This window comes from Drosophila bipectinata, chromosome 3L (assembly GCF_030179905.1).
Source record: "Drosophila bipectinata strain 14024-0381.07 chromosome 3L, DbipHiC1v2, whole genome shotgun sequence".
Lineage (NCBI taxonomy): Eukaryota > Metazoa > Arthropoda > Insecta > Diptera > Drosophilidae > Drosophila > Drosophila bipectinata.
Window position 1 is genome coordinate 5,969,409 of NC_091738.1, and position 21,725 is coordinate 5,991,133.

The following is a 21,725-nucleotide window of genomic DNA, read 5'->3' on the forward strand; positions in this document are numbered from 1 at the left end:
AGTGCCTTGTCACCAGTTTATATGAAAATCCAGATGTCCCTACATAACTACACACAAGTACTACATATATTCAAAGTCAAGCGACACCTGACATTTTCTGCCTGCATACTTAAGCGAACTTACGGGTGAACGTCTCCGGAGCTAATTAGCAGCACGTGGTAACCGGAGGGCTATCTGGCTATCTTACTATTCTGGAGTTGGGGTTGGTCACTAAGCAGACGTAATGACCGCCAGATGCCGGGGTGACGTCTCAAGAGTGCCCGAGGCACCTCTCCGGAGGTGTAAGCAAAGGGACCCCAAAAACGCTGATTTACGTAGTTTCTTGGATGGGTTGCCCGTAACGATTCTCCTGCGAGGTTTATTATTCCGGAATATGGCATAACTCAAGTGGGCTCCCTAATTACATTTATGTGCATATGTATTCTGTCAAATTAAATTCACGTCTGAACAAACAAACACTTGGTTGGGAAAGTCTCGGCTGGGGTCGGCAATTGCGTAAAATAGTTTGCTTCGCTAAGCCGAAAGCTACATACTTTCGGTGTTTTTGTCATAAGTTTGTCTAGGGGACAGGTATTCATAATAATGATAAATTTCGGTTGCGTTGCCAAAAACATTCACAGCCATGCAGACATCTGTGTTCGGGCCCAAACTACCTGCCTTTTGTTCGGCATATGCAATTAACTTAATAAATCTGGCTAAGATGCTGCTGCCGGCATATTCAACCGCAACAATACATACATTTCATACGAATCTTCTGGATGTCAATTGAATTGTGGTTTAAATTTTAAATTAAGAAGCTTTGACACACTGCTGGAGGTTTAATTGAGGCGCAATCCCTATAAATAAATTGCCAGTAGGAATCTGAACAACAAAACTGTCAGAACTTTGCTCTAAAATATATTATGTATTCATGAGTTAGTTTATCCAACACACAAGTCGTGTGTCGCTTGATAAGATAATAATCAGTTGCTTATTCAAATACTGGCAAAAAAAATTATATACAAGCTCCCAAGATACCCATGCAGATACATTAGCTTTTATGGAAATAAAACTAAATAAAATTTGCTGAAATGTGTACATGGAACTTTTGTTTGTTTCTTTTTTTTTGTTTTACCCAGGAAGGCAACGCCAAAGAACCCGGCCATTGTAAGTTTGATGTTTTATTAATTCATGCTTGTCGGCGTTTGAATATTATCGTAGTTCAAAAGGCAGAGATATCTGGGCGGTTGGAATGCTTCTTTGAAGTTTACTTTCAAGTTATTTCACCTCGTTTCCTTTAAAACAATGGAATATAGTTTTTTTTTTTTGTATAAAATAAGGCCTATATTTGTTGGAATTCCTTTAAGTTAAATTGCATTTTATATGGTTTATTCCCAGACTATTCGTTTATTGAGATAACTGCATTTGTTTAACATTTGATCTTACTTATCTATAACTTAAGATTAAAATTTTGTTGCTTTTGACGTAAGCCAAAAACAAAATTACTCATTCTGTGGCATGAACATGAAGCCATATCTATATAATTGCATACAGGCACAGCAAAATACATAGTGTTTATATATATATATATAGGCCTGTATACAGATTTATTTACAATTTAGCCAAAACCATGCCTTCTTATCTTTTTAGCGCTAGACTGCGCACAGTAATCTGCGAACATCTAAAAGATACAGATACGGATACGGTGGCTGCGGCATCCGATCGCGCGCCACGGTTTTTTCTCGATCCATAAAACTTTAACGGAAATCGTCGTGTGCCATGCTGTGCTATACCATTTTCTAGAGGCTGTCTATAAAAAACTAAACTACCAGACAGTCTAACCACCAAATAAAAGATAAAATTAGGTTTCAAAATGAACTCAACCACGGAAATATCATTTTTGGATCTAAACTCCAGCATTATTTCCGATTCTTTCGGGACAAGTTCATTTCCGGTCTATGAATCGGAGACAGAGTATGCTTGTGGTACTTTTAATTGTACTCCCACGGAATTTGTGGAGTTTGTTCTTGGTCCACAAACCTTGCAACTATGGAAGGCGATTTTGGTAAGTACAAAATATTAATTCAAGATATTATTAAAAACTTAAGCCTTTAAAATTTTAAGAAGATTTAGTTTTTAGCAAAAACTTTTATCTTTCATGACTTAATTAAAATTTCAGATAACAATTATATTTGGAGGCATTTTTATAACAGGTATCATTGGAAACCTATTAGTTTGTATTGTAATTGTTCGACATTCCGCCATGCACACGGCTACCAACTATTACCTCTTCAGTTTAGCCGTGTCGGACCTATTATACTTACTTCTGGGTTAGTAATTCAAAAACAAAAGCAATTAACAGGAAATTGAACAAAATTTGGTGCCCCCTACAGGCCTCCCAACGGAAGTATTTTTATTTTGGCATCAGTATCCATATCTGTTCGGACTGCCATTCTGCAAGATACGCGCCTTTATTTCCGAAGCGTTAGTATAAATATTATTTTTAGAATCGTTAATTACCATATACTAGAACATAAACTAAATTACAGATGTACTTATGTCTCGGTATTTACGATTGCGGCATTTTCCATGGAAAGATTTCTGGCCATTTGCCATCCTTTGCATTTGTATGCCATGGTTGGCTTTAAACGGGCTCTTCGGATAATAGCCCTTCTTTGGGTGGCCAGTTTTATAAGTGCAATACCTTTTGGAGTTTTGTCGGATATTATATATTTAACATATCCATTAGGTAAGTTAACCAGAGTAAAACTTTTTTGTTTTATTTGGAAAATATTTATGAAAAATTCTTTCAGATAATTCAACTATTGCGGAATCGGCTTTCTGCAGCATGTCACCAGAAATTGTGAATGTGGTTCCCATATTCGAACTATCATTTTGCATATTCTTTGTGATTCCCATGATACTCATCCTATTACTATATGGAAGAATGGGACTCAAGATTCGATCCAGAACTAATCAAAAATTGGGTAAGTTATCAGAAGAAACCTAAATTATGACAATTTTAATTGTGGATTTCCTAGGTGTTCAACATGGAAACATAAACCGAGAGTCCCGAAACTCACAAATGAGGAAGAAGACCGTGATTCGAATGTTGGGTAAGCTATTGGCAAGAAACCCCTTTAAGGACACCCACAATATATACCAATTTAATCAGTATAGCCGCTGTGGTGATAACCTTTTTTGTATGCTGGTTTCCGTTTCACCTCCAACGACTTTGGTTTCTGTACGCCCAGAACAACGAAAATTACTATAATGTAAATGAATGGTTATTCTCCATAGCAGGATTTGCCTACTATGTTTCATGGTGAATAATACTTACGTTTGTTTTCTATATTTTTTAATAAAATTAAAACCTATTTCAGCACAATCAATCCGATAGTATATAGCGTGATGTCGCGACGCTATAGGGTGGCATTTAGGGAACTCCTTTGTGGAAGACCTGTGGGAGCGTATTACAACAGTGGTTTTGCCAGGGACCACTCCAGTTTCCGGGAGAGTACCGCCACAAGCATGGGCAACCACATCAACTATGATAGAGTTCACTCGGTAAACTATAATAATTCAATAACAATTCATCCTCTAATTTCCATTAAACCCTTTCCAGGTCCATGTTCGAGCAAGCCGGCAGCCAAATATTATTAAGGAAAAAGACAGTCCATCTCAAAACAGAGTATTAATCAAAAAAACCTACAGTCTTCCACTTCCAAAGGTAAGGAACACATATTAAATACAACATTTCAACATAAATTCTAATCAATTTCAAGGAAGAGCAATAAATTGAATGCTTCTATCAAACTTGGCTCCTTTAGTTCAAAGCTCTGCGAGTCAATAAATCAAATTAAAAAGTTATTTCAGTCGGTCAAACTTTCTAATTCCCCAGGCTTAACATTGGTTTTCGCTTTTGTATAAGTAGTATCCTTGTTTAAGATTGATTTGTCTTTGTTTACATGTTTTCCCACCGGGGAACTGAACTTTTCTTAAGGTTAAGTGACACAGATAAAGAGGTGTAAGATGTCTAGGTTTAGCAAGCGAGACTAAAATTGAATAAATTTATTTTGCAGACTTTGGATTCGACAGTTCTAAGCACAACCGACATAGTCATCGTTCTGGAAAATAACTCCATTGCCAGGAATCCTGTTTGTGAGGAATCAAAAGTGTCTAACGATATCTGGATAGAAAACGAGGAAACTTGCATTTAAGGACAACGATTGGATGAGTTTTTTTAGCCAAAGTAGAGATTACATTAAGACCTCTCCTCATTTTTATTAAATAAAAGCATTTTATGAATTTTGTAAGCAACGGAATATATTATTTCGAAACGGGAAGCTTTCTGGTTTTTCTTGAAATACTCAGAGGCAAAAAGAATATCGACCTGATGAGGTAAAGTTATTCAAAAAACAAAAAACTAACAGGGCTTTTATGAATGAATGCATAAACCTGGGTTTACGGTTTCCAACATTTTGCATAACAATAATCGAAATTATCGTTTTCTTATAGCTTGTTCTCTCAAAGGAAAAGCAATGCCAAATTAACGACAAAAGCGAAAGTTGTACCCATTAGTTGTGTCTATAATTATAATAAATTTTCACTTTTTTTTTCAAAGATAAAACCAAAAGGTAAATAAACTCGGAATTTTTGACAAGCATCTGGAATTCTGTATGAACCAATTAATCGTTGAGCTTTAAAGGGAAGGGCACTGGAAAAAATTAAATTATATTTAACCTAGAGACTAGGTTTTAAAAAGTGGTACTATTACTTATCATTCTTAGGAAATCTTTTTTAAAAACAAGCTTGGATTTTTCTTATCTCCAGAATCTGTTTTTTTGGGTCGTTTGTTTTTTGTGTACCGAAGATCTCAAATTACATTTAGGTTTTCCAAAATTAGTTGTTTTTGTCTAGCCGGAATTTACTTTCACCTGCACTTAAGATAAACAAATTAAAAAATAAATCTGCCCAATAGATCAAGCGATTGTCCGGCACTTCTGCGACAATACCACTGTGCCTCTTGCCACAGATAGATTCCATTCCAGCCCGAGCCCGAGCCCGAGCCAGAGCCAGCTTCTTCATCTTGGCATGTGATGTGATCACCTGGCCGAGTTGGGCCAAGCCAGGCCAGGTTAGGCCACCACATCCACATTTCCTCTGGGGCAGAGTCTTATGAAAACTGGTTTACGGAATGGTATGGAATACCAGTATCAGTACTGAGCCACAGCTGGCTCAGAAACGTTCCATTTGCAACTCTCAGTTGCTTTCCAACCGACCAAGACTCCGCCGAATTTCGAGAAGAAAGTGATCGGATCGGATCGTATCCGAGGGTCTCGATTGATTAACGGTTCTTCAAACTTTAAACAACAAGCTCTGACAAAATGTTTTAAATAAATGGCTGCAACGAGGCCTTAGCTTTTAGCTTTAACCATAGCTGTATCTGTATCTGTATCTGTGGCTATAACTTTGGCTGCATTGCCGCGAGACGTTCCATTTTTTTTGTGTTTTAAACGACTGGCGAGATAACAAAGAAAGTGAGATCAAGTCCGCGAGATCGTGGCGAAAGAAGAAAAAGAAGATTTGAAAGAAACTTTTTGCTTTTGGCCACCGCGGAACTGACAAATGTTAAATACCAATAGACCGTCGAGGAATTAAGACGCGTCGCGTCGTCGCCTGTTACCAAAAACGGATTTAAACACCTAGTATTATCCGCGCCACTCGAACAAGAACATAGAAAAGAAAATAAAATGTCTCCCATTTATAAATTAACACCTCTTTTGGTGATACTCACCTTATTTATTGGAGTACAGTGCCTCGACAGTGAATACGATCCAAGGAGTGCGCGTTTAATGCAATTTTTGAATGAACCTCATTTCGGTCATAATAGGCAGGGACCCGTGCCTCCGCCAGGACTATTGCAAGCTGCCAGGATTCGTTCGCGGTCGGATAGCTTACCCCTGCTCTCGATCTCGCCCCACAAACATCCCAAGGACTTCCCTCTGCGTTCCCAACAGCCTGCCACAGTACAACATATTATGCGACGCGAGCAGTTCGGCAATTATCCTTCAAACGATCAGCACAGGAGGTACCAGTTCGATCAGAATCAGCCTACAAGGTTTGCTCACGTAAAGGATGCTCCCGTCTTAGATGTAGGAAAGAATCAGTTTCCGCAATACGTTTCTGAGCAGTACCTACAAAATTTCAAGGCCTCCCCTCGATTTAACGGCAATGTGATTATGAAGGATCATAAACCAGTCTACGCGCCCATCCAGCAGCATGCTATTCCTGTTCAAGCTTCTCAATATCTGCATTACCCCAAGCTTTTTGGGCAACAGGGTCCCAATTTTAACATTGTGCCCTCCCAGCAGACGGCTCTCCAAAATCCACAGTTCCAGCAGGACCAGAGTAGTTACTCAGTCCACGAAGAGTCCGAAAATCAACAGAAACCATTAACCAACCAGGCGGCTGTAAACTATCGCCAGGCGATACCACCTGCCAAGGAATCAAAGGAAGCTCAGGAATACTTACACTTCATGGGCACAAATGAGTATTTTTTGCCCAAGAGAGATCCGGATTACAAAAAACTTGATGCCGAGCATGATCAGCAGAAGCAACTAAATCAATATCCACTTCAGCACCAACACACACCGTTGCAGCAACAGCAACCACTGTTGCAGCATCACCACCAGCATCAGCCGTTGCAACTTCAGCAACCACAGCAACATCAGCTACCACAGCAACCCCAGCAACATCAGCTACCGCAGCAACACCAGCATCAGCCCCTGCACCAACATCTTCACTACAAGACCGCTTCTGGCCCAGACAACTCGGTCTCCTCCAGTTACAATGAGCCCATACAAGTTTCCGATCTGTTCTACCAACAAGATCCCGCCCCTGCGAATTCCGCTGTTGTGCGCGGCAGCTACCAAGCCGGCCAGGATGTGTTTGTGGTCAAGTCAGATGGCAACAAGGCGGTGAAGCATGTTGTATCCACGCCCATGTCAGTGCAAGCCTCGACACAAACTCCGCCAAAAAGCCATCACCTGACCAAGAGTCACAAGAGCTACACGCCAGAGCCTCTGAGATTTGAGTTCACAGAGCAAGATGCAATCCGGGGATCCATGAAGTACACAAAGTCTCCACAAGGCAATACCTACTACTATGAAACCGTGGCCCAAACACCTCGTGAGCCAGCCAAGACCGCAACACCGATCCTGGATGTGGCCAAGCCCATCAAGGAATTCAGCGATGATCCAGAGGATAGTGCCGACACTGAAATTGTAAAGCAGGTAGGATAGAAATCTTTAAATAATATTTAATAATTATAAGTTTATTAATATTTATGATTTTGCGTGTCAATTATTTTTAGCCTGAGGCACCACAGATTCCAACCGTGACGAGTACATCTGCACAGGATTCTTCAAAGGACACAGAAAGTTACTGTGAAAAGATCTGTGCTAATGTTTATGACGAAAACGATGAAATAATCTGTGGATCCGATGGATACATGTACACGGGAGAAACACAGCTCCAGTGTTACTCATCATGTCTTAATATAAGTAAGTAATTCCTTAAAAATAACTTTCTTTAAAGGTGAAACTAATTTTTGTTTTGCTTTAGGTGTGACGATCAAAAGTAAAGGCTCCTGCACATGAAGAGGAATCCAAGGAAATCATTAAATTAATTAAATTTATTATAGCAGTTATAAGATTTTCAAAGCCTAATTATAGTCTCTAAATGCGCACGAATTCGCTCCCTGGCAATGGTGTAAAAAAGGGTTTTATAAAAGTTATATTGGTCTATGGACAAAATGTAACTAATGTTGGAAAATGGAATCGTGCTCGGTTTCCTATAAATTTGAAATATGAGTGATCTAATCAAATCTATACACATTTGTAGTGCTTATAGCTGTTAATTCTCGCAAAAACCACGTGAGAAGTAAGTTAATTTATTTATATTATATTAATAATAAAATTATGAATCGCAAAATGGTCTTTTATTGAAACAAACATGGTATAAATTTTACTAATACAAGATTTCATACAAGACACTATTTTATAGGTAAGTAAATAAATAATAGCGCTAATAAGAAAAGAAAACCATTTTTTTAAATTAAAAATAGTATGACCATTCAAAATAGCGCCAAAATAGAACCAGGCCCCCGGTAATAGTGAATGAAGAAGAGATGACACCATCTGGGCCACAATCTTCCTAGGGCGTGCGATTGCAGCTATCGATAGCCCATTGTGTAACAATAAAGCGATATCGATACGCCACAAACACCAGTAAAATTTTTGTGAAAGTAAATGGAATTTTAGACGAAATACTCAATCTTTCGCTGACTCCTTATCGCCGCGTCCAATGCAACCGACCGTCCCCGTGGAAGCTAGCAATTCCGCCGGACGCCAAGCAAATCCCCCGTGCAGTAATATGAAAACCTGCTGAACCGTTTAACACCCAACTCCCCAAATCGCAGTCGCAACCATCGCAGTTTGTCCGAATTTTCGGTTTCTGTTTCGGTTTTGGAGGAGGAGCAGCTGGGCGGAGATCCCTCGACAATGACATCATAGCCGCATATGCTTCCTGCCTGCCTGTCCCGAAATTAAATGTACTTAAGTACGTACATATGTATCAAGAACGTACCGCACTGACATACGCACATACATACGACCCAGTACATAGCACAGAACAAGTGCAATCGAAACTTATGATTCATGGAAAGCATACACCTCAACCTCAAGGAGCCAGCCAGCTGTAAGCGATATTTCAGACGGCGGTTATATCCGTAATTATATACATATATGTGCTCGCACATATGTGCCTATAGTGTCTGGCACCCAGCAACAAACAGCAGTGGGTGGCAAGTGCCACCCCCCACCATATCACCATATCATTGTCACCCATATCGACAACCGCCTCCCACTTCCATACTTTCCCTGCCAAATAAACACGGCCGGTTTCCCCTCATTCGTATTGGGAGTTGGAACGAGATGGAGCTGAACGCAACTGACGCATCTGGACTGGGACTTGTTCTTGGTTTTGATTTTCTTGCCATTACTCATCTAGTTATACGTATTTCTTCCTCTTCGTGTTAAGATTAAACGTGCTGGTCTGCCGCTGAAAATCCTGCAAAATTGGACAAACCCTTTGCGACTTTGTACGACAACAAGAGGTCGTACCTTCGAACCGTGCTCGGAAGGGAAGCGCCATCAGCGAAGATGGTACTACCTCCTGCACCACGCAACCTCAAAGGTATTATTACTGTTGTGATTTAGTTTATTTATAAACAGTGTTAAACTCGCAATTAACGTTAACTTAAGTTAGTCGTAAACTCAATGGGAAGTAACAAATAAATAAATAATACTTTTTATGTATAAATGAGAATAAACAAGTCATAAGAGCCGTAGAAACCCACTACAATATTCCGCTGAAATACATAATATATAGGCTTTTCTAACCAATTTTGATAAACGATTATTTATTTTTAGGAATACCTCTATTTCTAGCGAGGAGCAAACTGTGCAGGGAGCTAAAATACAAAAGCCGGGACCCCGCTCGTTTAATAGGTCTGCCTCCTCTAGGCAAAGTCCGAACCCGACATCATCAAAACTAAAAGACACACTGAGCAGAAGGCCCAATCGCAATCGCAATCGCAAGCAGGACGCACTTTCCGCGCAGACAAGCACCAGCAGCACCAGCACCAGCACATCGATCCACTCGCATCCCATCGAGCCAGCTTCCTCTCTGCCCACGCTACACACCTCACCGACCACATCGGCTTCCAGCAGAAGCAACCTATTTGTGCGTGTATTAAGACGCTTTTCGACTAACTCCCTTTCTGGAAAGGCTAGCAACGTTCCTAAAAACGAACCGATCAACGAGAACAACAACGGCGATCTAAACAAACCGGATCCATTGATCGATGTAGAGGTACTGGGCTCCCAGGATAACCATGAGGACAAAATGGACGGCAAATCTGAGTCAGAAGATGCCGCAAACAGCCAGAAATCAGCTGGTGTAGTTGCGGCTAGTTCCAAAAAAGACAAGTCGGGCGCCCCGCAAGCGGTCGTCGCTGACACCAAGAAAATGGAGGCCAGGAAGTCCTCCTCGGACACGGTGATCGAGCCGCTGATTAAGCAGCAGGCTCCGCTCCACTCCTCCAAGACCACGCCCACAACGTTGACAGCAAACTTTGTGCAAAACATTCGGTTCGTGCGCAAGAATGTGGAGCAGTCCGGCAGGAACACAAATCCGCTTCAGTTCGTCGAGCTGGAGACGGAGTTTCCCCGTGACTATGATGACAACATCGAGACGCTGTCCCGCGAGGCGGAGCATCTGGAGGAGCAATTTCGCACGCCCACGCGTTCTAATGCCACCGATGTTGCCGCCCATCAGGTGTCCGGCATCATTGAGAACATTATCATCGAGGCGTCGCGAAGTCTGCCAATCGAAAAGATTGAAGACGAAGTGCCATTGAGGTCATCTACGAAGCATTCGAGCGGCGTTAAGCGCGTCGGTTTCCAGGTCGAGGAAAAGGACGATACCGAGGTCCAAAGTGAAAAGCAGCCAAAGAGCATCGATGCCACAGTTAAGAAATCGGAGAGTGCTGAGGTCAGCGCTGAGGAGGCGTCTGCCACTGGCTCCTCCGCTGACGCTTCCTCTTCACAGCAGCCCTCCACAGCGGCTGTGTCCACCACCTCGTCGGCTACCTCGATAACAAAGAGCAAGAGCGATGAAGATGATGATCCGGTGGCCATGTCGCCTTGCGGACGCTTTTTTAAGTACGACAAGGAAGTGGGCCGTGGCTCCTTCAAGACTGTCTATCGTGGCCTGGACACGTTGACGGGTGTTCCAGTTGCGTGGTGTGAATTGCTGGTAAGAATATTTTGACCACTTTTATTATAAAATTATACATTTTTTTTTAATTACAGGACAAGCAAGTGAAGAAAAGCGAACGCACCAGATTCCGCGAGGAGGCAGACATGCTGAAGAAGCTTCAGCATCCTAATATTGTACGGTTTTATACATATTGGGAGTTTCCCATTGGCCGTAAAAAGAATATAGTACTAGTCACCGAACTAATGTTATCTGGAACTTTGAAATCGTAAGAACAACAAAAAAATATATAAACTTTTAAAGAGATATCTAAATATTTAATATTTGCAGCTATTTGAAACGATTTAAGAAGATACACCCAAAGGTATTGAAGTCATGGTGTCGTCAGATTTTGAAGGGCCTCAATTTTCTGCATACTCGTCAATTTCCTATAATTCATCGTGATTTGAAATGTGATAATATTTTTATAACTGGCACCACGGGCAGCGTTAAGATCGGCGATCTGGGCCTGGCGACGCTGAAGAACCGCTCCCACGCGAAATCTGTGATTGGAACGCCGGAGTTCATGGCTCCCGAGATGTACGAGGAGCACTACGACGAATCGGTGGACGTATATGCCTTCGGGATGTGCATGTTGGAGATGGCCATCTCTGAGTATCCGTACAGCGAGTGCAAAGGTCCGGCACAGATCTACAAGAAGGTCATATCGGGCATCAAGCCAGCAGCGCTGGCCAAAGTCGAAGATCCTAATGTGCGCGACATCATTGAAAGATGCATTGAATTGAAAAAGGAGGACCGGCCCAGCTGCAATGAGCTTCTGGAGTCTGAGTTCTTCGACGAGGATATCGGCATCCGCGTAGAGCCTACCGCTTCGGAGCAGTTTCTTTCCGATCCAAGCATTAGCATTATAGAGTTTCGGCTGCGCTTCATGGACCCCAAGAAAAGATCGTCGAGACACAAAGAGAATGAGGCGATCCAGTTCGAGTATAACATAAAACATGACGAGTACGAGCAGATCGCTCAGGAGATGATGAAGGAAAACATTATATCCGAGGACGATTCTCGTGCCGTAGCTCGTCTTCTAAAGGTGCAGGTCGTATCCTTGCTGAAGGAGCGCGCCCAGCGCCAGACCCAGATTAAACTGCAGAACGAGAAGTCCAGACTAGAGAAGTTGGCACTGCAGAAGCAACGCGAGAGCCTGCCAACGAACGTTGACGAAGATGAGGAAGAGGAGGAGGAGTCCGAAGATGAGGAAGATGGGGTAAAGTGGAACCAGCGCTTGCAGCTAAAGTATGACCTCTTGAACACCGATTCCGAGACCAGTCTGGCCCTCTCCACGAACAGTGCCGATCCTCAGATTCATCCATCACGTTCGAATGCCTCCATCCCGAACAGCGGCAACCCGGTGCAGTTGATTTCGGTACAGCCACAGGTTATCGCCTCGCCGGCCATTCCGATGCAACAAAAGCCCACGGTGCATTATATTCAGCCGCCCCAGCTGGCATCGTATCAAAACTCGCAGGAGATACCCAACAATCAGGTCATCTCGCCCACAGGAGGCCAACAGATTCAGCAGCAGCAACAGCCGCCGCCGCAACAGCAGCAACCAAATGTTACAATGGTGCCACAGCAACAAGTCAACCCCCAGCAGCAGCAACAGATACTCCAGCAAATGCCGCAGCAAATTCAGGTGCAGCAACAGCCACAAGCTGTCCTGCAGCCGCAGCAACACGAGCAGCCAAATCAACAGCCTCTGAACGATCAGCAAAAGAGTCATCAGATCCCGCTGCAGCAGCAGTTGCAACAATTGATGCATACAAACGTTCAACCGCCGGAACTGGCACAACAGCAGCAAATGGCTCAGCAGCAGGCGCAGCAATATTACCAGCAACAGCAGCAGCAACAACCGGCGCCGCAAGTTGCCATGCATCCCAATCAAATGGCGCAGCAGCAACAGGCCTATGCCATGCAGCAGGCCGGCCAGCAGCAGCAGCTAACGCAGCCAATGCAAATGCACCCCCATCAGCAGCAGATATTGCAGCAGCAACAGCAAGCGGTGGCTACGCATCAGCAGCAGCAACAGATTTTGCAACAGCAGATTGCCCAGCATCAGCTGCAACAAATACAGCAGCAACAAATTCAGCAGCAGCAACTGCAACAACAGCAACAGCAGCAGCTTCAACAACAGCAGCAACAGCAACTTCAGCAGCAGCAACAGCAACTTCAGCAGCAGCAGCAACTTCAACAACAGCAGCAGCAACTACAGCAGCAGCAGCAACTTCAGCAGCAACAGCAACAGTTTGTACACCAGCAATACACGCAGGCAATGACGCAGCAACAGCATCAGCAAATAATTGCTGGATCGCAGGTATGTGAAAGTTGTCATTTCAAACTGAAAAAAGTATTTAAAATTATCTTCTTTTAGGTGCAACAGCAACAAATGCAGATTCCTGTGCAAATGCAAGTGCCGCCTACGTCGGTTGCTCCTACAATGCAACAACCCATGGCGCAGACGTACCAACAGCCTCAAGTGTCACTATCGGACCCCCAACAGCAACAACATCAACAGCAGCAACATGGTGGCTTCGCAACTGTGCCGGCACAGCAACAACAATTCATACAACAGCAACAGCCCCAGCAGCAACCTATACAACTGTCCCTGCCTTTGGAACAACAGCTGCAGCAATTGCTGCATAGCCAGCCACAGCAGCAAGCACCACAACCACCTCACCAGGTCCAACAGCCGCAGCCAATTGTCCAACAGCAACATCAGCCTGTGCTCCAGCAACCACAACAGAAACAACCTATGGTTCAACAGCAACCACAAGCCCAGCAAAAACCGATAGTGCAACAACCTCCAGCAGAGCAACATATTCAGGCTCCAGTGCAAGTTCCTGTGGTGCATGAAAATCAACCGACAAACCAAATTAACCAAGAACATGTGAATTCGGAGAGCGTCCAAACCAATTCAGAAAATGCACCCAAAACCGAAAGTCATACACCTGTGGATGCGGAGAAGCAGGCGAAAGCCCAGGGCAACGCTACACAACGTTCCCAGAAACCCAGACGATCCAATCGCAGCGGCAACGAACGAATCCCCAAGCTAAGTGTCACCAGTGTGGACGAGGGAAGTGTCATTAATTGCCACATGGAGAACAAACTCAAAACGATCACTTTTAAGTTTGACATTGGAGATGTGAATCCCGTGGAAATCGCCAATAAATTGGTAAGCTAAAATAAATAGACACTTTAATGAAATTTATTTATTAAAGTAAATATATTCCATATATTTCAGATCGCTCAAGATTTGCTTTCTAATTGTCAAAGTACAGTATTTGTGGATATGATCAATGAAATTGTTGACCAGGTCAAACAGAATCCCAACCAAATCCCCATACCAACCAATTATCGCCGCAATATTGAAAAGGTACTTCGCTTTCCCAGAACTGTTTACAATGAAATCTTCCTTTCTTACTCAATAAAGACTATTCTATCGAGACCTTAGGGTTTTAAAAGCGCTGAAAAGGATGCCCTTTGTTGGATGAAAAAAAGACCTTTTGGCTATAGGATAGAAATCCTAAAAGAAACGCGTTGCTGATAACTCGGATTAACAGAAAGATCCATTTCAAGCCAAATTTTATTGAAACGTTGAAAGATCCATTTCAAGCCAAATTTTATTGAAACGTTGGCATTATCGAGTCTTTTGACCGATCCTTAAACACCTCACAGTCAAGAGTAAATAATTTTGTCAGCATTTGAATTATTTTATAAAAAAATAAATTAAAAATCTCAAATCTTCTGGGAGACATCCTATTCAAGAACTGCATTTCTAGGCAGTCCACTTTCCGTTTCTATGAAAAGTTACGACGAAATAATGGCCATGTCGTACAATACAGATTATATCGCGATTTTATTTTCCATATCACAAAATCCATGTTTTTTGATTGTCTATATCTCTATATCACTATAACAAAACAGGTCCGACACGCGTCTCTAACTCGACAGCGTTCCACGTTTAGGTCACACCAAAGACATAGATCTGTAAGTGTTGAGTGCACTGGGCTTATGTAAACACTTATTTTTTTCTAGCTAAAATATTTCTTTACTTACGAGGATTTTTTCTTTTGTTCTTAGACGTATTCCAGAATTTCTTATCTTCCAGAGTTTGCTTATAATTTCACCAACTTTTTCAAGTTAATAATTCTTTAATGTTTTACTAATTCCAGAGGCACATATTATAGCAACAATTCGATACATTTTTAAATATATTTTACATTTTTTAGGTTGTCCGATTTAGCATAAAAATGTGCCATTTCTGTCTGGAAACTTTTGAGTTACAAATTTTTATGAAAATTAATTTATTCCAACTCTTCAATCATAAAATACAAATTAAGTTGGTCTGGTAGTTATTTAATAGTTAGAATAAAAAAAACTTTTCTTTTCACACACAATCCAGCAAGTTTTTTTTACATTTTGTTCTCCTTCTAACAAAAAGTCGACTTGGTATTTTCGATTTCTTTTTAACTTTTAAAGTTTTTATATTTTATTTTTCCAATACTAATGAACCAACCTCGTACTCTTTGCCGACCTTGATGATTCACATTTGACACAATTATTTTAGCGGGATGAAACCGCCAGCGACATTACAAAGATGTTCGAACCCACTATCCACGGGGTGGAGACTCTGCCATCCGGTAGTGGGGGTGCTGAGTCCGCTTTCGAGGGCAAGTCACAGACTTCCAATTTGGCCAATGCCCCGGATCTGCCGCCGCACGTTGGCACTCCGCCCACCACTACTTCGACCATGTCGTCTTCATCGACGACTTCTAGAGACGCAGCCAACAGCAGCAACGACGTGACCATTGGATCAGGCTCGGTGTCCCGCAAGACGAGCACCGCTTCGGAATACACTTCTTTGTCGATTGACTACATGCCGGACAGTAATATAACGCCCACTGGAAACGAACCCGCTTTCGATGACGGCAAGGAGAAGTCGTCAGGTGTCCAGCAAAAGCCATGCTCCCTAGCCATAGCTCGAATGCAAAAGCTTTTGGAATCCGCTGGAGGAGGCGCTACTCCTCGTAGTCTAAATCTTCCCCTGAATCGTCATCTTAAGATTCAGGAGGACCTAAAACACACTAGAAGCCTGGACGACTTGACCGAAGTGAAGATAACCTTTGATATGCCCAACAAGCCCTCGGCTGAATCGGCGGAGAATAATCAAGCTGCTGCTGTAGAGTCAGAGAAACCAAAGGATAAAGCAGGCCAAGCCGTGGGCACTCAGGCATCCGGAGCTACTAATACTCTCGAGCAGCTGAAGATCGAGTTGGAGAATATAACGCACGCCCATGCTTTTGCCTCGGCTGTGGTTGCCTCTATCGGCAACCGGCCTCCTCACCAAGCCTCTCCAGCCATGTCATCTCTAAAGGCCACGCCCGGACATCCACAGACACAAGAGGTAAAGGTTACAGAGATTCGAAAAGGTTTCAAAAGTATAAAAGTTTTTTTTGTATTCTCTATAGCCAAATAAGTCCAATACGGCCACTGGTGGATCGGTTTCATCATTGGGCCAGAATACACCAACCGCAGCCTTGACATCGGCCCGAGGTTCTGGCTCCTCCGTCTACAATTCTCGGCGCACTTCCATCGACAACAGTGTGGGCTCTGATGTGCACTTGCACACTGCCACCAATCTTGAAGCGCCGGCCCCCAGTTCGGACCCGACACCAACTGAAGCTACAGCTGGTATTGCAATTGGTGGTACTGGGGAGAAGCAACTGTCTAAACAGCCAAGCTTAGAAAAGCCATCCACCACGTCCATTTCGACAAACTGCAGCGATGCCCCACAGAGAAACCCCAGCAACGGATCTATAAATCAGAATTCGATTGCCGACTTGGAAAAGAAATTGGCAGCCTTGCGAAACACGGACAACGCTGATGAGGTGAGGAGTGAAAACTTTTAAATTAAAATTAAATCTTTAACGATAATTTTTATATATACTTGTAGCCTCCAGCGGCTGCCCCGTTGTCTGCAGTTCCGAAGCAAGTTGAAGAAGCAACCAATCCGAGTGCCCGGAAGATCTCTCGGTTCAGTGTTAGTCGCGTGCAGGAGCAAAAAACATCAACAGGGGTGGAGGAACCTGCGCAGGGTCAGCTGAAGATCGATCTTCAGGTCGCAGGGGGCCCTGGTGGCCAAATGCAATTAAACACCGCAAGCAACTCGGTACCAAACGGCAGTGTGGTGAACACGCCGACCGAAATCATAAGCTCTCCCATCCAGAGCGTTCCTTTGGCCATTAACGGCATTCAGCTGATTTACCAGCAGCCCCAACAGATCCACCAACTGCCGGGGACAGCTCCACCCACTTCGACAGCAAGTGGAGCTGGAACTCAGTGCGTGGTAGGGCAGCAGATGATCAATCAAAATGGCACACAGATGCCACAATTGCAGCAGCCAGTGGTGCATCCAAACATACCACAGCAGACTCCCCTAAATGGGCATCCTAATATGGTTAATCCCATTCAGCAACCGCCACCCCAGCAGCCTATGCCTTTGCAGCCAATTCAGCAGCCACAGAATCAAATGCCACTCATGCCGCCACAACAGCAACCCATTCTGATCCAGCAGTCACAGCCACAGCAACAGCAGCAGGGATCGCAGCAGTTCAATCCTGCTCTTCCGCCACAACAGCAATTCCTTCAGACGCAGCCCAATCAAATGCATCAACTTCCTCCGCAGGTGGTGAGCATTGCCCAAGCAATGACCCACCAACTAGCACCCATGCAATCGATGGCAACCCAGCAGCAAATCATCTCGCAGCAGCAGCAACAACTTCAAATGCAAATGACGCCGCAGAGTCTACCAGGAATGTATAACCAGCAGGCTGGAGCTCGTGTGGCAACACCACAAAACTTCCATGGCACTGTGCCCAACCATTTGTTGCAACAGGCGCCTATAATGGCCACCCAACAGCCGGGGCAGCCAATGCAACACGTTATGCAACCGCTTTTTAATGCATCAGCTGGTGAAGGTAATTTATTGGTTTTCCTAATCCGAAACAAAATACTAAACCTTTTGTAAAACTTCCCTTACAGTTACCGAAGAGCCTGTATCTCTAGCAGCTACGCATCCCCATTTGCTACCCAGCGATATCCAATCAGTAAGTTACATTAACTATCATAAATAAAAGCTTTTGTTTAAATGTATTCGTTTTGAAGGATATAAAACACAATTTGGATTCACTGGTGAACCAATTGTGCAACACACGCTTGGGAACAAACCAGCACCAACGGCTGCTTTTGTTGCGCCAAAGACAACTCATCGAGGAGGACGAGTTGCGCCTAAAACATTATGTGGAATACGAAAAGTTTCAGAAGGCACTGCGCCAATGTAAGCATATTGGATAATCAGAAAAAAAGTCAAAGTCAATTTAAATATTTATACATTTTCAGCTATAAGCACAAACGTTCCAGCGACTGCCGCTTACTATTCAGCAGCTGCCGCCCAGCTTCCAACTAATTTGGCGGCTCCAGCAGCTCCGTCCTCATCGAATCCGACATCCACTGGCTCCGCAAACACATAACTGCGCTAATTGTTTCGCTTCATGCACCTTTGACAAGCCATACTAACAGCTCTACTCTATGTTCTCGACAATATAATTGGCTCGAGTTTAGGAATGTGGATCTGGAAGTAGATTTTAAGTATAAAGTTGTCGAATGTTACGGGGTTGTCTGTAAATATTAGTCAAACGCTTCTTGTTGATATGCCATTGTTTTATTTTTATACCTTTCTGTTTCATTATCATTTGAAATTCCTACTTTCCGATCTTGGCTTCGTTTATTTGTTTAAAATAAATATTCAATTTTTGTATGAACTTTTTAAGAAAATTGTACATTTTATTAGTAAAAAAAACTGTAAATACAAATTTCGATAATGTAATAATATAACAATGCATATAGGAATATTATATAATAGTCATCATTTATTCAAAGTGATGTATACATACTGCGTAGTTACTAAATAAATAACTTATTACCGAATTTGAATGGGTTATTGAAAAAAAAAATTAGTTGCAAATCGTTCAGATTTAATAATTGAAAATTTTGACATAAGATCTACAAAATATTCCTAGATTCTTATTGAGATCTGTGAAGAATCGATTTACGAATCGTTTAAGGTACTCCGCTCATGAATCGGATTATTTTTGCCAGACATATAGCCTTCCCAATATTCCATATAGTGGCTCCAAGCATTTTTTGGGATTTTCGAAGGGGACCCTCCAGAAATTTTGACAAAAAATCTAAAAAATATTTTGATCTTGGATTTCGATGCAGATTTGTGGAGAATCGATTTACGAATCGTTTAAGATACTCCGCTCATGAATCGGATTATTTTTGCCAAACATATAGCCTTCCCAATATTCCATATAGTGGCTCCAGGCATATTTTGCGATTTTGAAAGGGACCCTCCAGAAATTTTGACAAAAAATCTAAAAAATTCTTTGTTCTTGGATTTTGATGCAGATTTGTGGAGAATCGATTTACGAATCGTTTAAGATACTCCGCTCATGAATCGGATTATTTTTGCCAAACATATAGCCTTCCCAATATTCCATATAGTGGCTCCAGGCATATTTTGCGATTTTGAAGGGGACCCTCCAGAAATTTTGACAAAAAATCTAAAAAATATTTTGATCTTGGATTTTGATGCAGATTTGTGGAGAATCGATTTACGAATCGTTTAAGATACTCCGCTCATGAATCGGATTATTTTTGCCAAACATATAGCCTTCCCAATATTCCATATAGTGGCTCCAAGCATATTTTGGGATTTTTGAAGGGGACCCTATAGAAATTTTGACAAAAAATCTAAAAAATATTTTGATCTTGGATTTTGATGCAGATTTGTGGAGAATCGATTTACGAATCGTTTAAGATACTCCGCTCATGAATCGGATTATTTTTGCCAAACATATAGCCTTCCCACTATTCCATATAGTGGCTCCAGGCATATTTTGCGATTTTGAAGGGGACCCTCCAGAAATGTTGACAAAAAATCTAAAAAATTCTTTGTTCTTGGATTTTGATGCAGATTTGTGGAGAATCGATTTACGAATCGTTTAAGATACTCCGCTTATGAATCGGATTATTTTTGCCAAACATATAGCCTTCCCAATGTTCCATATAGTGGCTCCAAGCATATTTTGGGATTTTTGAAGGGGACCCTCCATAAATTTTGACAAAAAATCTAAAAAATATTTTGATCTTGGATTTTGATGCAGATTTGTGGAGAATCGATTTACGAATCGTTTAAGATACTCCGCTCATGAATCGGATTATTTTTTTCCAAACATATAGCCTTCCCAATATTCCATATAGTGGCTCCAAGCATATTTGGGATTTTTGAAGGGGACCCTCAAAAATTTTGACAAAAAATCTAAAAAATATTTTGATCTTGGATTTTGATGCAGATTTGTGGAGAATCGATGTACGAATCGTTTAAGATACTCCGCTCATGAATCGGATTATTTTTGCCAAACATATAGCCTTCCCAATATTCCATATAGTGGCTCCAAGCATATTTTGGGATTTTTGAAGGGGACCCTCCATAAATTTTGACAAAAAATCTAAAAAATATTTTGATCTTGGATTTTGATGCAGATTTGTGGAGAATCGATTTACGAATCGTTTAAGATACTCCGCTCATGAATCGGATTATTTTTGCCAAACATATAGCCTTCCCAATATTCCATATAGTGGCTCAAAGCATATTTTGGGAATTTGGAAGGGGACCTTCCAGAAATTTTTCTGTGGCCCAAAAGTCTTTCGCAGTAAGCTTATCTTTTATTGTGAAGTGTGTAGTCAATACATAACACGCTGCCCTGCTTGTCCCATTAGAAAATCTAAACATAATTTATATTTCCAACATATATTTTATGACCATTAGGCTATCTAATGTAAATAATGAACATTATCTGGTTTAGGAGAAATTGTACATAATTTTAGCATATATTTTAATGTTCTTTTTAAGACACTTTGATTTATTGGGAATGCTGGTCCAAAATATCAAGGCATATTTATGAAATTACAAAAGTGCATCACAAATACATATGTATGTTTGTTGGGTTTTTGTAAATTTGATTTTTGTTTTCTATAACTTTGATACAATTTATTTTATGCTTCGACAATTAAATTGAAATTAATAATACAGAATGCAAGAGCATTCAAGGTAAACGATAACAAAACAGGTGATATGAAAACGATTAAACGGTGACATCCATTGTGTCCTTAATGGGGTTGCCCCACTCCCTGGCCATAATCATGATTTCGTTCATGGATAGTTTGGGGCCGATCAGAGGGTTCAGCTGGGTCATGTAACAGCAGAGCCAGCTACAATGATAAAACAAAGACACATCGATAAGTATGAAGTCATACGTCATTTTTTGAGTACAACAAGTGCACCCAACTTTCTTGCTACTTACAACAACCAGCAGGTGACAGCGGTCAGCATAAGGCAGCACTGAGTCACCCTGAAATCAGGAATATATTTAGTGGGAGGGTTTAGCAACATATTAAGTAAACACTTACCCCTTGTTGGGACCTCGAGCGAAGAAGGGACAGATGATGCCAATGAAGGCCCAAATGCTGGTGATAACGATCGGTGGCACCCACTCGGAAACCATTTTGCAGGCTTAAAGAAACTGCTGTGTGTGGTTTAAGGCAAAATAAAAAATAAAAGGGTGGACAATGCGATCACGAAAGTTTTTCTCGAGCAGCGAATATCACATGACAGCTGAACATGGGACAGGGCTGACGGAATTAATTGTTTTTATCGAAGTATCGTTAAAATTAATAATATCGATTTTAATTGTTGATATTAAAATAGTTTTAAAAGTTGTTAAGAA

At 41.9% G+C, this 21,725-nt stretch overlaps 4 protein-coding genes across 6 annotated transcripts; 3 read left to right on the plus strand and 1 right to left on the minus strand.

The window, feature by feature from the left end:
- The first annotated feature begins 1,659 nt into the window (after positions 1–1,659).
- CapaR (Capability receptor) lies at positions 1,660–4,295 on the plus strand. 2 transcript variants are annotated; one of them, XM_017245778.3, is made up of 10 exons: positions 1,660–2,044; positions 2,159–2,309; positions 2,373–2,463; positions 2,529–2,728; positions 2,793–2,966; positions 3,021–3,095; positions 3,160–3,304; positions 3,363–3,546; positions 3,605–3,709; positions 4,062–4,295. In XM_017245778.3, the coding sequence occupies exons 1-10, from the start codon at positions 1,853–1,855 to the stop codon at positions 4,197–4,199; spliced, it is 1,455 nt and encodes a 484-aa protein (XP_017101267.1). In that variant the 5' UTR covers positions 1,660–1,852; the 3' UTR covers positions 4,200–4,295. The 2 variants fall into 2 exon arrangements, with proteins under 2 accessions (XP_017101267.1, XP_017101268.1); XM_017245779.3 differs by lacking the exons at positions 3,363–3,546; positions 3,605–3,709; positions 4,062–4,295 and having other exon boundaries at positions 3,155–3,224.
- Positions 4,296–5,418: 1,123 nt separating this feature from the next.
- LOC108128264 (RNA-binding protein 33) lies at positions 5,419–7,966 on the plus strand. The gene is made up of 3 exons (XM_017245754.3): positions 5,419–7,274; positions 7,355–7,544; positions 7,606–7,966. Exons 1-3 carry the CDS (start codon positions 5,733–5,735, stop codon positions 7,638–7,640), a joined length of 1,767 nt encoding a protein of 588 aa, XP_017101243.2. The 5' UTR covers positions 5,419–5,732; the 3' UTR covers positions 7,641–7,966.
- A 1,507-nt stretch (positions 7,967–9,473) lies between these two features.
- Wnk (Wnk kinase) lies at positions 9,474–18,861 on the plus strand. Of its 2 annotated transcripts, XM_017245992.3 has the most exons (12): positions 9,474–10,860; positions 10,917–11,089; positions 11,152–13,189; positions 13,247–14,047; positions 14,117–14,248; positions 14,800–14,862; positions 15,443–16,279; positions 16,344–16,763; positions 16,829–17,852; positions 17,917–17,981; positions 18,040–18,211; positions 18,274–18,861. In XM_017245992.3, the coding sequence occupies exons 1-12, from the start codon at positions 9,949–9,951 to the stop codon at positions 18,402–18,404; spliced, it is 6,768 nt and encodes a 2,255-aa protein (XP_017101481.2). In that variant the 5' UTR covers positions 9,474–9,948; the 3' UTR covers positions 18,405–18,861. The 2 variants fall into 2 exon arrangements, with proteins under 2 accessions (XP_017101481.2, XP_070135427.1); XM_070279326.1 differs by lacking the exon at positions 14,800–14,862.
- Positions 18,862–20,733: 1,872 nt separating this feature from the next.
- VhaM9.7-b (Vacuolar H[+] ATPase M9.7 subunit b) lies at positions 20,734–21,635 on the minus strand. The gene is made up of 3 exons (XM_017245787.3): positions 21,409–21,635; positions 21,303–21,350; positions 20,734–21,210 (listed from the first exon to the last, which is right to left on the minus strand). Exons 1-3 carry the CDS (start codon positions 21,501–21,503, stop codon positions 21,084–21,086), a joined length of 270 nt encoding a protein of 89 aa, XP_017101276.1. The 5' UTR covers positions 21,504–21,635; the 3' UTR covers positions 20,734–21,083.
- Between the last annotated feature and the right edge of the window lie 90 nt (positions 21,636–21,725).